We start from the raw sequence: 16,582 nt of genomic DNA on the forward strand, positions 1-16,582 counted from the left end.
GTGAAGTGGGGGTGGGGTCCCCCCTGGCCTCGAGTGTGAGGACCTCAGGAAACGGGGTCGGGTCAAGTATAAGATCACAGGGTTCAGGGGTGGGAGAGGAGAGGCCGCCAGCCCGGAAGGGCGCTGTGCTCAGGGCCCAGCTCTGGCCGCTTTCTCTGGGCTGAGCCCCCCCACCCCGGAGGGCCCCCAGCGCCCCACGGGATGTCACTTTGCTTCTCGGGGCCGCAGAGAGCACGTTGCCTGCTTTGCTTTGCACGTGGGAGCCCTTCAGCTACTCGAAGGAGGTTCCACTCTGCCTCTTCCTCCCCCTGGGAGCTCAGCCCCTCCCTCCCCGGGGTCCCTTGACAGGGCGTCTGCTGTTTTGAGTCCTAGCGCCCCGTGTAGTTAAGCCCCTGCTGTCCCCGTGGAGCCCCTGGTCCTGCACACGGGCTCGGACGTGGTGGGTGGGTGGGTGCTGTTCTCAGTCCTAGGGGTGCAGCCTGGATGGGACAGATGGGCAATGTCACGGACATGTACTTCTTCTCCAGCCTCATGTACTGGACAGACTGGGGGGAGAACCCCAAAATCGAGTGTGCCAACCTGGACGGGCAGGAGCGGCGCGTCCTGGTCAACACCTCCCTGGGCTGGCCCAATGGCTTGGCTCTGGACCTGCAGGAGGGGAAGCTGTACTGGGGAGATGCCAAGACGGACAAAATCGAGGTGAGTCATCCTCGTTGGTCCACGGAGCTGCTCAGCGCAAGTGGAGGCGCAGTGCTGCAGCCGTCGAGCCCTGATCTTTATGCAGAGGCTGGCCTGGCCGCCCCTGCAGCCCGTCATACGTGTCAGGTGGGCAGCAGATAGATGCCTGTGCTATGCTATTTGGCCAAATAGAATCCTTGAAGAAGTAACTTACTGTGATGTGTTTCTGACATACGGAAGGTATGTAGCTGAGTTAACAGCACCATAGGGTGTATGTGGTTATGTAAGATGTTATCACCGGGGACTTCCCTGGCGGTACAGTGGTTAAGACTCCGCCCTTCCACTGCAGGGGGCGCAGGTTCAGTCCCTGGTCAGGGAACTAAGATTCTGCATGCTGCGCGGTGTAGCCAAAAAAAAAAAAAAAAAAAAAAAGATGCTATTAAGGGGGAAACCGGGACAGGGTACGCAGGAACCCTCTGAACTCCGTGTGCAACTTCCTGTTTCAAAATACAAAGTCATAATAAAAGAAAGAAATAACACATACCCACCACCCAGCCTAAGAAGTGAAACATAATGTAGCTGATGCCAGAGGGGACCACTCTCCTAAGTTTGACGATTCGTTCCCAAGCATTAAAAGACATTTACTATGTGGACGTCACGCAGAACAGCACGCAGTCTTGTGTGATCTTACATGATTAAAGTGGTGCTCTGTACGCGTTCTTTAGCATCTTGTGTTTTGCTCAGGGGTGCGTTGTTTGCGGTGCTCTTGACCATACGGTAGTTAAATTGGTCCCTGACGTTGGTGCCTCTCCTCGGCTGGATGCCTCCCTCGCTTCCGGTAGCTTCTGGATAATCCTCGTCAGCTCTGGTCACATCACTGCTCGTTGATATCACCACCTGGGGGTCACCTTCGCTCTTCTCACGGCTCCATGGGGAGACCCCCACCAGGCAGCTTGCAGGGGGAAGGCGGGAGCGAGACTATGACCGTGCGTCTGTGTCGCGGGGTTTCAAGCCACGCTTCTGAGCAGGAACGCGAAGGGGACTCGGGGCTGGGCAGATCCCTCTCCCACGCAAACCCAAGGAGCTGCAGTTGGCACCATTTCCTGTTGGAGTTCCCTATGAACTGTCACTTTTGAAAGGATCTTGTTTGAAGACACTTGTCTCTCTAGCCTCTGAGCCTGAAGGCGAGACCCCTGTTTCCTGCGGCGTGGCCACGCCCACTGTGTCCGTAGCCACGCCCACCCCGGGAGTGGGTTGGGGATGCACGTGTCCAGCTGACACTGCCAGACGCGCTACAGGCATCGCTCGGTTTACTCCCACAGCAGTGGGTTGGTTGGGGTGGGTTTTTTTGGTAAAATAAACATAAAATTGACCATTCTAACCATTTTAAAGTGTACAACTCAGTGGCATCTAGTACATTCACAGTGGTGTCCAACCATCAGCACTCTCTAGTTCAGGAACATTTTCATCACCCAAACCCCATAACCTGTTAAGCAGTTGGCCCCCAGTCTCCGCTCTTCACCCCTCTGCCCTGGCAACCACTAATCTCCCATCTGTCACTATGGCTTTGCCTGCTCTGGACATTTCATGTGAGTGGAATCATACGATCAGTGGTCTTTTGTGTCTGGCCTCACGCAGCAGAATGTTTGCAGGGTTCATCCATGTGGCAGCGTGTGTCAGTACTTCATTCCTTCTCCATTGTATGGAGAGACCACATTTTGTTCATCCGTTCATCTGTTGGTGGACATGTAGGTTGTTTCCACCTTTGGGGGATTGTGCGTAATACTGTTATGAGCATTTGTCTGCAAGTTTTTATTTGAGCATCTGTTTCTAATTCTTTGGGGCACGTACCTAGGAGTGGAATTGCTGGGGCATATGCTAGGTTTATCTTTAACTTACCGAGGAACCGTCAGGCTGTCCTCCACAGTCTGCACCATTCTACATTCTCACTAGCAGTGTGCGAGTGCTCTGATGTCAACATATCCTCACTGACACTTGTAAAATTCTCCTATTATCACGGCCAATTCCACGGGTGTGCTGTGGTGTCTGGTGGTTTTGATTTGCATTTTCCTGAGGACGAGTGATGTTGAGCATCTTTCCATGTGCCTGTCCCACAATAGTCTTTTGAGGTATGTGGCATCGTCCCCACGTGTGGATGAGGCACTGAGGCCCAGGGGACAGTAACCTGCTCAGGGTCATGCAGCAAGTAGGTGCTTTTTGATTTTCTGCTTTCAGAGTCAATCCACAGACAGAGCCTGAAGCGTCAGGCTACTGTACGCAATATAAACGTTACCTGCCGTGGTTATGGAACAGTGGGATGGACCAAAGTTAGGAGCGGACAGGTGGGGAAGAGCTTCGGGGTAACCAACAGAGGCCCTAAAACGCTGACATTGTGGTAACAGGAGGATGGGGGAGGGGCGTGGCATAAGTGACAAAGTCATTGCCGGCAGAGTACGCGGTGGCTGGTACGGACAAACCGGGAACATGCGCCCCAGGCGTATCACCTGTTGATTTGGAGCCAATCACCAGGAGGCCCCAAAAGAGAGACAGAAGAATTGGAAGTGTTTGGGATTCTTTAATCCAACAAACTTGGGAAACGTGCGGAGGCTTTCCTGCCTCACTTCTCTCTTTGGAGCCTCTAATACACTTTAATAAGCAGACCTCCCACGGGGCACTAAACTGCGTAAGTGTTCTCCAACTACACGATCTACGGCCCCCTTTCTTTCCGTGCTGTGGCTCCGGTGGCACACACTTTGGGAACGCTGACCTAGGCCGCCTGCCCACACGTCCAGAGCTGACCCCGGCTTCGGGGTTAGTGCTGGACTCTCCCTCCGCCCCTGCCGCAGGGAAGCCACGGACATGGACGGACATAGAGGTGGTTCTCCGTGTGAACTCCAAGGGTGGGAAGCGCCCCGATGAATCGCAGGTGCATTAGGTCATGGCAGCTTCTTGGAGTCAAGCCCGGAGCCCAGGGCAGACCCTTCTGGCATTCTTTTCGGTGGTGAAATGCCCCAGGGTGAGCTTCTTGGAGGTGGCCCGAGCATGCCTGGGGACTTGCCCACGTGTTCCTGCTGTGGACACCCTCCCCCTACTCGGGCCTCAGGGTTTGCTGCTGAACACCCAGTGGGCGTCAGCTCTGCACCAGGTGCTGGGTCACCTTGGTACATACGCCCAACAGATGCTCCTCTGGTACATGTTACATGAACCTTGGGATCAGGCCACCAGCCCAGGTGCAGAAGCCCCTGCTGGGGTCACGGTGGATTCCATGGGCTTCGGGGGAATAGCCGAGGGCAAGGGGCCGTGTCTCCTTTCCTGAGGACTCAGTCAGACTCCAGGCCGGGGGACGGTCAGGGGAGGGCTCTTCCAGGTCAGCACAGCGACGGGACACGCTTCCAGCAGTGGTCACGTCTCTAAGACGTTATGCCCGAGACAGATGCTAAGGAGCCTGAGCGTGTTTCTTGGGCATATCTTGCCGGGTTGCTTTGGATGGGAGAAGGGATTCTGTTCCGCGTGGTTGTGCGCGTGGCCTGGCTCCGAGCTCAGGCGCCGGCAGGAAGGAGCTCCACGCCGTGTCCGCCGGCTTCCCTTTGAAGAGGCATCAGTCAGGTTCCCGCTTCGCCCGCCCGTCCCGAAAATGACTTCCCAGGGCAGCTGTGGCTGATACCCCGACAAGCTGGGAGGAGAACAAAGGTCTAGAGGGCCGAGTCCACGAAGTGGGGATTCCTCTGGACGGCGGTCCTGGCACATAGATGGATTTGAGCAACCGAGTCCGGACTGCGGGCAGGGCCGCGCCGCCCTCCAGGTGGGCCTCCTGCCGCCTTGCCTGTGACGGCATCCTGGACAGCGGGTTCAGGCCAGCCTCGGGTTGGCAGCCCCTCGGGGGATTAGCTCGGGGTGGCTCCCCGTCTGGGGGTGGGGGTGGGCCCGGGGCTGGCTCACTCTGGAAGGCAGCCCTGAGGTCCCCTCCCCGTCCTCAGGGACCAGGGATGACCGCCAGGGCAGTCCTGACATGGCGCAGGTTGGAACCATGTGGTGTGGACATGGGTGTGGCCCCCGCCTCTTTCTGCACCCACAGAGCTGCCTCTCTGCTCCCTGCTTTCGCACCCTCTTGGTCTGGGGGTTCCCTGGGGCACCTCCTTAACCCTCTTCCTGAGTCAAGAGCCCTTGGGGTTAGAGGTTCCTGCCCACAGGTGCTTAGACTTTCCCGTGGCTCCAGCCACATCCTCAGGACCCGGCCTCTCGCCCTTTGCTTGCGTGTTTCCCCCTCCCCCTCCCTGCCCAGCTAGGCTCCCAACCCAAGAGCGTGTCCTCTCCTCCTCCAACCTGCCACAGCTCTTCGGCCTTGTGCCACAGGGTTCAACTTAATTGGTAAAAGTAACTCGGACTCACTGTCTCCCTCTTCTGTCTCTAACTGATGGCCCCTCGGGCCCTGCACTTCCCTCCTCTCCCTCTGACCAGCTTCTTGGCAGGTGCTGGGCCCATGACAGCCCAGCGTGGGTCCTCTCCCAAGCAGATTCTTCCATCCGGAGCTCTTTCCTGAGCCCACGTGCCCAGCTGCCCCCAGCCCTCTCCCTCGGAAGCCTGAGCCGCCTCCCGCCACATGCCACGGTCTCACATATGGGAGCTGCTCACCTCATCCACGCACTTGGCCACACGGTGTAGGGTCTTCCTTTCCAAAACAGCAACATCCTGGTTCCGGCCTGGAGGCTGCCTCTCCCAGCCAGAGGCTGTAAGGCCTTCCACATCTATGCAGGGCTTGTGCTCTCACTTAGCTATGGAGTCATCATCATCTTTTCACTTGTTTGTGAGCGGCCATGTCTCCCAAAGCAGGCGGGAGCTCTCTGGGCTTGAACTGGGGTCTCTGTGCTGATCCCCTGGCAGGGAGTCAGGACACACCGGGTCTGCATCAGAAGCGACCTCTCCCTCTTAGGCCTTCCCCCACTCTCTCTGTCCCCCACTTCCCCTCACCGGCCCGTCCTTGCATCCTCCTTCCCCACAGCTGCCTGTCGGATCGTCCCTGAGTGGAACTCCTGTCCTGTCGTAGCTCGCGCTGCCTCTTTCCCTCAACCCCCCTCCCCGCCCCTGGGCGAGCATCTGTTCATCCTGCAGCACTCACTGAATGTCACCTCGTGCTGGAAAAGCAGCACAGGACAGACCCATGCCCTGGTGGGGTCAGTGTTCTAGAAGGGGAGATACAGACAGCAGTGACCGGGACAACCGCAGCCCGTCAGGTGGTCAGTGTTCTAGAGGGACGCCGAGCAGAGAGGATGGGGGCCCAGGGGGCGGGGGGGCGGGTCGTTCAAACTCCCCTGACAGCACCCTAGCTGCTTTTCCAGCCGCGTTGGTTCTGAAGCCCTGCCTTCTCCTCTCACTGACTTGTGTATATCCTGTCTATTTCCTTCTGTTTCTAGAGTAGCGGGAGGAACGGTGCCCATTATTAATCCTGAAATAGGCAAAGCGTTTAAACACCCTTGTGCTCACACAGTGATCAGGCAGGTCTCTGGATGGCAGTTTTAGCCATTCCTGGGTAAGAGCAGGCTCGGGCCTTGCCCTTTGCGGACTGGAGCTGTCTTTCTAAAGCTTCCTCCCCAGCTGTTTCCCCGCCCCGAGGATGGAAGAAGAAGTTTTGCAGGTCGACCCGTAGTCCAGGCTGTTTGGCCCGTCTCTGGGGCAGGAAGTGTCACCTGTGTGTGGCTTGCCTTGTACTCGTTGGAGGCCCCGGGGGTCACTTGGGCTCTCTGCAGCCCCCCCCCCCATGTCTTCCTCGGCCGGGACCACGGGGAGGTTGTGTCCCTCGCAGCCGCCATCTGCTGGTGGCCGTCTACTGTCAGGGTAAGCATTCATGGGGAGTACCCGGTGGGGAGTGACACACCCGGTGGAGCAGGCGGGCCAAGGATGAATCACAGCCTGAGAAGTTAAAAATACATCCGTCCCCCTGTTCCTGACATTTCCTGAGTCGATGGAGGTGACTTCCAGCACGAACAGAATAAACACTCATTGCAGGAGTGACGGATTGGCTGTGTGTCCGGGTCCATGAGCCCTGGGGGAGAAGGGTGCAGGGCTTCCGGGCAGCGGGGCCACAAGCTGTGCGGGTGTGTAAGATCTCTTTTGTTACGTGAAACAATAACCAGAGCAGTTTTAATTTGGGGCTTTGTGTCTGAGTATAATTGTTCCATCAGAGAACAGAACTCTTTTTTTCTTTAAACGTGTGCTTTCAAAGGGTTGGTCTTGGGCTCTCGCCTCTTTGCACGGCCAAGTCATTAGAAACAGAGGATTCGGTGTAAGGCGATTGCACCTCAGGTGACTTTTTGGGGTCTACTGTTTTGTGGGTGGCCGTGCAGACCCCGCAGCTGTGGGTTCTGCCTCTTGGAGTACGGCTGAGGGCGGGCTTCTCTGGGGTCTGCCCACCCTTCTGCGCATCACGCAGCTGTTGATCTGCGGGTCGTGTGATGAGCTGGCCAGGGGATGGATGTGTGCTCTGCTTGCCCTGCCTCTACCCCACTCCAGACCTGGGCTTGGTGTGTGGAGTCAGCCGAGCACAGGAGGGCGGAGGCCAAAAGGTCGGACAGCAAGGCTGGCTGGCACTCGGGCGCCTTCGGCACCTGGCTTGACCATTTTGATATAACTTCCTGGAGGTATCTAGTTTCCTCTCCTGAAAATCAAGGGCAGGGGAACTTCTTGAGCAGGGGTTGAAACCCGTGGACCGGAGGCCAGAATGACTATGTTTGTGCCACTTTCAAACGCACGGTGGTTTTTACACTTTTTTTTTTTTTTTTCCGGCACTGCACAGCATGTGGGATCTGAGTTCTCTGACCAGGGATTGAACCCAGGCCCTCGGCAGTGAAAGCGCAGAGTCCTAACCACTGGATTGCCAGGGAATTCCCTACATTTTTAAGTGATTGAAAACAATCAAAAGAATGGTATCTCGTGACATGTGAAAATTATATGAACTTCCAGGTTTTTTGTTTTTAATTTTTGTTGTTTGCACAAATAAAGTTTTATTGGAACACACTCGCGCTTGTTTTAGGCACCCTCGGTGGCTGCTTTATCGCGACAGGGACCTTATGGCCTCAAAGCTGAAGGTATTTACGATCCTTTTCAGAAGCAGCTTGCCAGCCCCTGTCCCCGGCAATCCGCCTCCTGTGCTCTCTCCCGGCTCCCGTGTTATCAGGTGGCCCAGATTCGATTCTGTTCTTTCTGGGCTCCGCTCAGGGCCCAGGAAAGGGGGAGGCCCCCGAGTTGGCCCCAGAGGGAGCCTGGGGACGGGGGGGTTGACACGTGTGCTCCCTGTACACAGGTCCTACTTGTCTGCTCCAGGATTTGGGAAAGGCCTGGTCCAGCAGAGTTACTTCTACAGGTGTGTTGGATTTGGTCAAGGTGTGTTGAAAGCTGCCGTAAAAAGGCCGCTTCGGGACCATTTATTTTCTCAAGTGTTAGAGTCTTGTTGTCCTCCCAAGTTGGAGGGCCTGAGAGGTGTTTCATGGGGTCTGTAATCGTTCAAAGTGGGATGGGGTGAGGGAGGGGCTTCCGAGGCAGAGGGAGGCCCTGCCAGCCCGGAGCCAAGGTTCTGTCCTTGCGGTGGGTCCCGCCAGCCCAGCCCGGGGAGGAGCAGCTCACACCCTCCTCACTTTGTTCTGGGCAACCAGAGGGTGGGGCGAGGGTGTGTGTGGGGACAGAGGTTGGGGGAGGGATTGCTGCTGGCCAGCGGCTGTCTCCCCGCCCCCCACATCTGGCCCCTTGTCCTCTGCGGGCTCACTTTCATCCTTCCTAAGCTGAGGAACATGTACTTCCTCCCCTCAGTCAATAGAACATGCACTTATTTATGTCTGGAATTGAGCTGTTAAAGGAAATAAAGAAAATGTGGACATAGAGAAGGATGAGAAAAATCTCTTCAAGAGATGCTGTTGGCATTTTGGTTTATAAAAGGTGGAGTCTTTATTTTCCAGATGTGGGTGCTGTCTTTATAGCGATCATGTCCTACCTCTACCATTCTGCCCGCCCCCGCCCCCAGCACCCAGCCCTGGTTATTCTGTGTCAAGGAAGGAGCAGGGGGTTGAGCCCTGCCTCTCACGGGCTGTGTGTTGTTAGAGACACTCTTTCTCTTGCTGTGCGCCTCCTCGGCGGGAATCCCAGGCGAGACCCCTCCCCACGTCTGAGTTCTGTGCGAAGCGTGTGTTCATCGCCTTTATGTCGCCTTCCTCTTGTGGGGCCGAAGCCGGAACCAGCACCTGCTGGTAATCTATCACCTGCCCTGTATGGCTGACCAGTGGGCCAGGCCTGGTGCCCAGAGCTCCGCACGGAGATCCTACAGCCCAAGGTCTACACTCCAGCTCGTGGTACAGGACGGGATCCCATCCGGTGTTCTCATCTGGGCTGCTCATTGGAGCCACCTGTGGGGAGCTGCTTTCAGGACTCGTACCTGGCCTTCCAGTTTGGTGTAATTGCCCCAGGTTGGGGCCCAGCCACTGTTCTTTGGTTAAGTTCCCAGGGTGACTTTATTTATGTTTTAATATTCATTTATTTATTTGACTGCACTCTTAGTTGCAACACGTGGAATCTTCACGGTGGCATGCGGGATCTTTAGTTGTGGCTTGCAGGCTCTTACTTGAGGCATATGGGATCTAGTTCCCTGACCAGGGATCAAACCCAGGCCCCCTGCGTTGGGAACGTGGGGTCTTAACCGCTGGACCACCAGGGAAGTCCCTCCAGGGTGAGTTTAGCTGCTACCCTCAGTTACAGGTAGAGAAGTTGAGGTCCATGTGGGATGCAGAGGGACTTGGCTGTGGGGCAGAGCTGGGGTGGGACCCCTGGCTGTAGGACCCAGAGCTGCCTGCTACTCCTGGTTGGGCCAGCAGTTTTGTCCTGTGCTGTCCAACAACAGAGGACCAAAGTCTTTTCTGCTCAGCACACACCCGATCTGTCTTATGTGTCTGCCACCTGCAAACCTGAAGGTTTGTAGCCTTTCTGATGAGCTGGAAATATAATCCGGCTGCAGGAGACCTGTTGAGACTTGCCTTTAATTCATCATGTCTCTTTCATCCTGGCTTGAGAGCCAGGAGAATTTGGATGTTACATTTTTATCTTGTTTTTCACATCAGCTCCTACAGGGTCATCTGTCATCACAACCACATCTTATCCTGATTGTGTGTTTCAGTTGGTTAAGGCGTTTTTACGTTTGATAGTAGTTTTCTCCTCTGTGGCTTTTGTGGTTGATGCTTTTAATCAGTGCCGACTCTTCAAGAAAAAGATCTAGCTTTTACATCTCAGAGTAAACAGCCACTAGTGTGTCTGGTGTTGGAAAGCACCTTAGAGCTGTAGGCTCAGACTTAGACCCAGAAGCGTCCTCAGAGTTCACCTGGTGCTGACCGAGCAAGAAATTAGTCCACAGACAAGTGGGAGGCTTTGCCCAGGGCTTGCAGTACGTTGGCTGTCCAGCCTTTTGGAACTGAGCTCCGCGTCAAGGGTGTGAACTGGTGCCTCCCCGTTCTGCATCTTGGCAGACATTACTAATCAATGAGCCCATCCCGGGTCGGAGACCCACACCTTGGTATCCCAGGCAGCTACTGCTAGTCGATCAGCAATGGCGAGAGAGAGGACACCTGTTTGTCTTGCCTGCCCCTCTCAGCCCAGCATCCACCCCCAGGTAGGGGAGGCAGTGGGGAAGAGCCCCTGAATGGCCCCATCACTGAAAACATCACTCATCCAGCTGCCCCAGTGAGCCGTGGCTTTGTTAGGTGGCCTCGCCAGGCGCAGACGCTGCTGGGGCCCGTCCTGTTCCAGGCAGTTCAGGCCCGAGGCTGGTTCAGCCCTACGTCTGCCATCCTGCAGGTGATCAACATCGATGGGACAAAGAGGCGGACGCTCCTGGAGGACAAGCTCCCACACATTTTCGGGTTCACGCTGCTGGGGGACTTCATCTACTGGACCGACTGGCAGCGGCGCAGCATCGAGCGCGTGCACAAGGTCAAGGCAAGCCGGGACGTCATCATCGACCAGCTGCCCGACCTGATGGGGCTCAAGGCTGTGAATGTGGCCAAGGCCGTCGGTGAGTCGGGTCAGCCTCCAGCCATGGGTCAGCCATGCCACAGGCTCGTGGCTGCCCTTTTGGTCCACAGGCAGCCCAGTTGGAGGCCAAAGCCGGGGGTGTAAGTGACCGGCTGGGGCACCACTCTGGGGCTGGACAGCACAGGAGATGGTGAGAATATTGGTCCAGGACCAGTGGCATGGGGGTGGGGTATCGACCAGGCATGGTGACTGGGCACTGCTGGCAATAATTGTTCTCACGAGGGCTAACACTTGCGGAGCGCCTGCTGCGTGCGAGGCTGTGGCTAAGTGCCGTAGTGCCCAGAGCAGTTCTCTACGTGAATTACGATGTGGCCCTATTTGCGCTGGGGAGAGGGTGGCAAAGCCGTGTAGCTAATGGGTGGCCGAGCTCAGGACTCATGCCCGGGTCTGCCTTGACCTCGTGGCTGGGCTGAGCTGTGGTTGTTGTCCAGTGTGACAGCCTGGACCCTCAAGCACACACCTTTTATCTGAAAGCCAGGATCTGCAGAAAGCTCCCTTAACAGAAGGATTTGCCTCTTTATAAATATGATTCCCAGTGCAGGTCGACAGGCTACACTGGGAACAGTGGTGTCCAGCTGTGGTGGGAGGACAGATGGGGGGACGGGACTGTGGGCTCTGTGGCGGCAGGGACCCTGTCCCCAGCTGGGGCCCTGCACCCAGCACTGCACCTACACATCAGAGACACTCAGCAACCCTTTGCTGGAGGGAGGGAGGGAGGAAGGACCAGAGAGGCCCCAGTGCCTGCCCTTAAGTCTAGTGGGTGAGACACCCCTTAGGTAGCTCTGCTGCCAGGCTGGTGACTACAGTTGAGGTGTTAGAGGGATGCCTGACTTTAAAATACGAGGGAGGGCACTTGAGCTTGGAAGTTAGGGAGCAGGTGGGGGTCAGGGTTTGCCCGGCAGAAGGGACAGCTGAGCAGAGGCCTGGAGGGGAGGCCGTGGGCGGAGACCCTGGGGGGATCTAGTGCATCTTGGTCTCCGGGAGAGGCCTTTAGTCACAACCTGCACTCCTGAGACAAGGCGATGGCATCAACACACTCAGTTTACCAGCGCCTTTGAAAACACGTTCCTCATCCACTGTGGAACGTGAGGTCCCCCGGTTAGTGAGTGTCTGAAAAATAAAAAAGAAAACCCTAGAGGTAAGAAACATGATATATCCATTGGGTGTGATTTAAAGTTGAGAAATTGGACCCCTCCCTCCCTCTTTCTCTCTCTCTCATGTAGGGATTTACTGGGAAAGATGGGGGAGAGGATTCTTTTTCTAGCTGAAATACTTAACACTAAATTAAAGCCAATTTTAACAGCACTGCAGCAGATGAGTGAGACTAACGGCCTGGCCAAAAATACACGAATGCTAAGTACAGTCTGCTACAATGAGAAAGAGGCGCCTTTGGCCGTCCTGGGTGCATCTGAGTTCGAGGGCACCGAGAGTGCCGGAAACGGGAGGAGGAACTGTCTGGGTGGCGTCTCGGGCTGCGGTCCGGTCAGCAGGCCGGGAGTCCAGGCCCGGCGGGGTGGGGGCGGCAGGGGGTGCGATTGTCCCCAGGTCGCCATGAGGATGGAGGAGTCCAAGTGCGGAGATGCCCTGGGCCCAGAGCCAGCCGTTGTTACGTGCCTTCCCCGTGCCTGGGGAGGCCCTGGGTTTCCATCCACCCACCTGCTGTCCCTGTGTGACGTCTGGCAGAAATGAAGCCTCGTACAACCGTGGAGCCACTGCCCACCCCCTCTTTGCTGGGCCTCTGGCGTCTAGAGCCTGTGTCTTTCCGTCCAGGGACCAACCCGTGTGCAGACAGGAATGGGGGCTGCAGCCACCTGTGCTTCTTCACGCCCCACGCCGCCAAGTGCGGCTGCCCCATCGGCCTGGAGCTTCTGAGTGACATGAAGACCTGCATCGTCCCCGAGGCCTTCCTCGTGTTCACCAGCCGGGCCGCCATCCACAGGATCTCTCTGGACACCAATAACAACGACGTGGCCATCCCGCTCACGGGCGTCAAGGAGGCCTCTGCCCTGGACTTTGACGTGTCCAACCATCACATCTACTGGACTGACGTCAGCCTGAAGGTACGGCAGCTGGGAGTCCTCCCTGTGTACCTTTCCCGTGAATACCTACCTGGTGATGGTATCGCCTCAGAGGCTGAAAAAAGGTTTTCTTCCTTTTTAAAAAAAAAAAAAAAATTATTTATTTGGTTGTGTGGGGTCTTAGTTGCAGCAGGCGGGCGCCTCAGCTGCAGCTCACGGGCTCCCCAGTTGTGGCACATGGGCTCCTTAGTTGAGGCACGTGGGCTCCTTAGTTGTGGCATATGAACTCCTAGTTGTGGCATGCGGGCTCCTTAGTTGTGGCATACGAACTCCTAGTTGCGGCATGCATGTAGGATCTAGTTCCCCAACCAGGGATCGAACCCGGGCCCCCAGTGTTGGGAACATGGAGTCCCATCCACTGCACCACCAGGGAAGTCCCTTGTTTTTTTAATGGTTTGTTAAAATTGAAGTTTACTTGCTGTACAATATAAGTTACAGGTGCACAATAGAGTGAGTCACAATTTTTAAAGGTTATACTCCATTTATAGTTATTATAAAATACTGGCTACATTCCCCATGTTGTACAATATATCCTTGTAGCTTATCTTATACCTAATAGTTTATACCTCTTACTCTCCTACCGTGACGTTGCCCCTCCCCCTTCCCTCTCCCCACTGGTAACCACTGTATCTGTGAATCTGCTTCTTTTTTGTTGTATTCACTAGTTTGTTGTATTTTTTAGGGTTGCACTTATAAGTGATATCGTACAGTATTTGTTTTCCTCTGTCTGAATTATTGCACTTAGCATAATACCCTCCCAGTCCATCCATGTTGTTGCAGATGGCAACATTTCATTCTTTTTTATGGCTGAGTAGTATTCCCTTGTAGAAAAAGTTTTGGTTTTTTTTTAAAGAACTATAGGGAATTCCCTATAACCACTGGACTGGTGGTCCAGTGGTTAGGACTGGTTAGGACTGCGCACTTCCACTGCAGGGGGCACAGGTTCGATCCTTGGTCGGGGAACTAAGATCCTGCAAGCTACACAGTGCTGCCAAAAAAATAAATAAATTTAAAAAATTAAAAAAAATAAAAGAACTATAATATTTATCGTAACTCGATTCACACCATTAGAACATTAGTGAACCTGTGTTAATAAACAAGCATGAATGATTACAATGAGCAGGTCCAGTGGACACACAGGTGGCCATTTCTAGAGTGATTGTGTGTCCGTGTATTTTTCGATTCACCCCATCCACTCCCTCACGAGTGCCCACTTACTTAGCAAGCTCTTTCTTTGTTCCGGATGCTAACATAAACATCCTGGATGAATACAGGAAAGCCTCTTTCATCTTCTAAAGCAGGGTTTGGCATACTGGTCCGTGGACTGGCCTCTGTGTTTTGCCAATAAAGTTTTATTGGGTCACACTGGTGCCCACTTGCTCATGGATCGTCTGCACCTGCTTTTGTGCCACTAGGTTGTAATGGATCCACATGTCCTGTGACACCTGAAATATTTACAGAGAAGGTCTGCTGACCCCTGTTCTAAAGCACCGGACAACCCAAACAGTTTAATCGCCTATCTTTTATTCTACTGTTGGTATTACATGGCTCTTAAAGATTTTTCTGATTTTAAGAGTCACAGGGTTCATTGTAGAAAGAGAGAAAAGTATACAGAAAAGTACAAAGAAGAAAATAAAAACACCTACGTCCCCACCATCCCAAGTCAGCCACTGATGTCATTTTACTGTATTTCCTTTGAGTTTTTCCCTATGTTAGTATTTCTCATAATCACAATCATATGCTACGTAGAATCCTGTATCCTGGTTTTTTCCACATCTCATTATAACAGGTATTTTATCAGCCTGTTACAAACTCTTTAACATAATTCTTTAAACGTGTAAAATATTCCTTATCATATATTCCTTATCATACTTAACCGTTCCCTTATTTTATTTATTTTTCTTATTTTGCGGTACGCGGGCCTCTCACTGCTGTGGCCTCTCCCGCTGCGGAGCACAGGCTCCGGACGCGCAGGCTCAGCGGTCATGGCTCACGGGCCCAGCCGCTCCGCGGCACGTGGGATCTTCCCGGACCGGGGCACGAACCCGTGTCCCCTGCATCGGCAGGCGGACTCTCAACCGCTGTGCCACCAGGGAAGCCCCGTTCCCTTATTTTAAATGTTCTTCCAGTTTTTTCCGACTCCAAATGATACCACAGGAACAGGCATCTCTGTGGGTAAAGCCTCTTCTGTGTTTTCATTCCTATGGATAAAGTTTCAGGAGGAAGATTACTGGGTGAAAGGATACAGTGATTTTTTTTTTTAAGGTTACAACTATTTTGAAGGGTCATGATACATATGTATATATATATATAATATAGCCTATATATAATGATATATTTTTATAATTATATACTATTATATAAAATATTTTTACATATTTTTAAATGAAGTATATATTTTATATATATTACCAAATTGTTTCTTCTAAAAAGGTTGTATTTTGCTGCTTTTCAAATGTTCCTTCAAAAACTCAAATGTTGGGAAAAACTTATAAAATATAAAAGAAATAAAAAGAATAAAACCTCGAATGTTGGTGATTTGGTCCCAGGTGTGATCAGTAGTTGCTCCAGGAGACATCTGCAGAAACTCTGGTTTCTAACCGTGTCCCTTTCCTCCTCACCTGCTCCCAGACCATCAGCCGGGCCTTCATGAACGGGAGCTCCGTGGAGCACGTGATCGAGTTTGGCCTCGACTACCCGGAAGGCATGGCCGTCGACTGGATGGGCAAGAACCTCTACTGGGCGGACACCGGGACCAATAGGATCGAAGTGGCCCGGCTGGACGGGCAGTTCCGGCAGGTCCTTGTGTGGAGGGATCTGGACAACCCGAGGTCGCTGGCCCTGGACCCCACCAAAGGGTAAGGACCATTTTTGTCCAGCAGGCGTGTCCCCGTCACCTCTCTACACCAGCCAGTGCCTTGATGACCTGAGGCCGCGGCAGACGGCTGCCCACCTGGCGCTCTGCGGTTGGAGCAGTAACGACCGCTACTAGCTTTGAGGTGGCCGGGGCCGGCGGGACCCTTGGAGGTCATCTGGTTCATTTCATAGAGGGGACACTGGGGCCCAGAGCAGCAGGCAGGAAGGGAAGCCTCTGTATCAGGCACTGCATTGGGCACTCCCAGAGGGGTCATCTCATCTGGGCGTCCAGGGGCCCTGCAAGGGGTGGGTGATTTTACAGATGCAGAAACTGAGGCTCAGAGAAGCTCAGTGATTTACTGAAGGTCACATAACTGGTTAGAGCAGGGCTGGGCCAGGAAGTCCCATGCAGTCCTTTCTAGGCTCCTGTCCTGGGCTTCTCCCCTCCTGCTTCTTGCTGGCCACTTAGCGGCGGTTTAAAACCCACCTTGCAAGCTTGCAAGGCACATGCTTTTATGTGTCAGGCAGCCTGGGGGCCCTGCCCTGGGGCCAGAGAGGCCAGGGTGGAGTCTTCCTCTGCGCTCAGTGCTCAACCCATAAAGCATCAGTGGTGTGTAGGGAGCGCTCCGAACCCTGCCTGCCACGTGCTCTTTCAGGGAAGGGAAGATTTCGGCAGAACAAAAAGAAAGGTCCAGGTTTTAGCGAAAGAACCAGTAAAACGTACACAATTCTGGAATGGGGATTCCTTCCCCGGAGCCACTGCTGAAGAGAGAGGAGGGAGGACCCGTTGGTGGAGACGGCAGAGCTGAGTTCGAGTCCTGACCCTACGATGCCTGTTGGCCTCAGCGTCTTGTTTTCTACCTTCTTTAAGGAGAGGAGACTGTGCGCCCCGATTTGCCCACGTG

At 54.2% G+C, this 16,582-nt stretch overlaps 1 protein-coding gene across 1 annotated transcript in view; it reads left to right on the forward strand.

Moving 5' to 3' along the window:
- Positions 1-16,582, forward strand: part of LRP5 (LDL receptor related protein 5) — a gene marked incomplete at its 5' end in the record, with an annotated part of 108,644 nt that overhangs the window by 58,359 nt on the left and 33,703 nt on the right. Inside the window, 4 exons of the mRNA XM_082659760.1 lie at positions 528-699; positions 10,507-10,723; positions 12,514-12,803; positions 15,453-15,679. Of these exons, the coding sequence (XP_082515886.1) occupies positions 528-699; positions 10,507-10,723; positions 12,514-12,803; positions 15,453-15,679 (906 nt within the window). The remainder of the gene's footprint in view (positions 1-527; positions 700-10,506; positions 10,724-12,513; positions 12,804-15,452; positions 15,680-16,582) is intronic.

The sequence above is a fragment of the Grampus griseus genome (genome assembly GCF_964374135.1).
Source record: "Grampus griseus genome assembly, chromosome: 8".
NCBI classification, from domain to species: domain Eukaryota; kingdom Metazoa; phylum Chordata; class Mammalia; order Artiodactyla; family Delphinidae; genus Grampus; species Grampus griseus.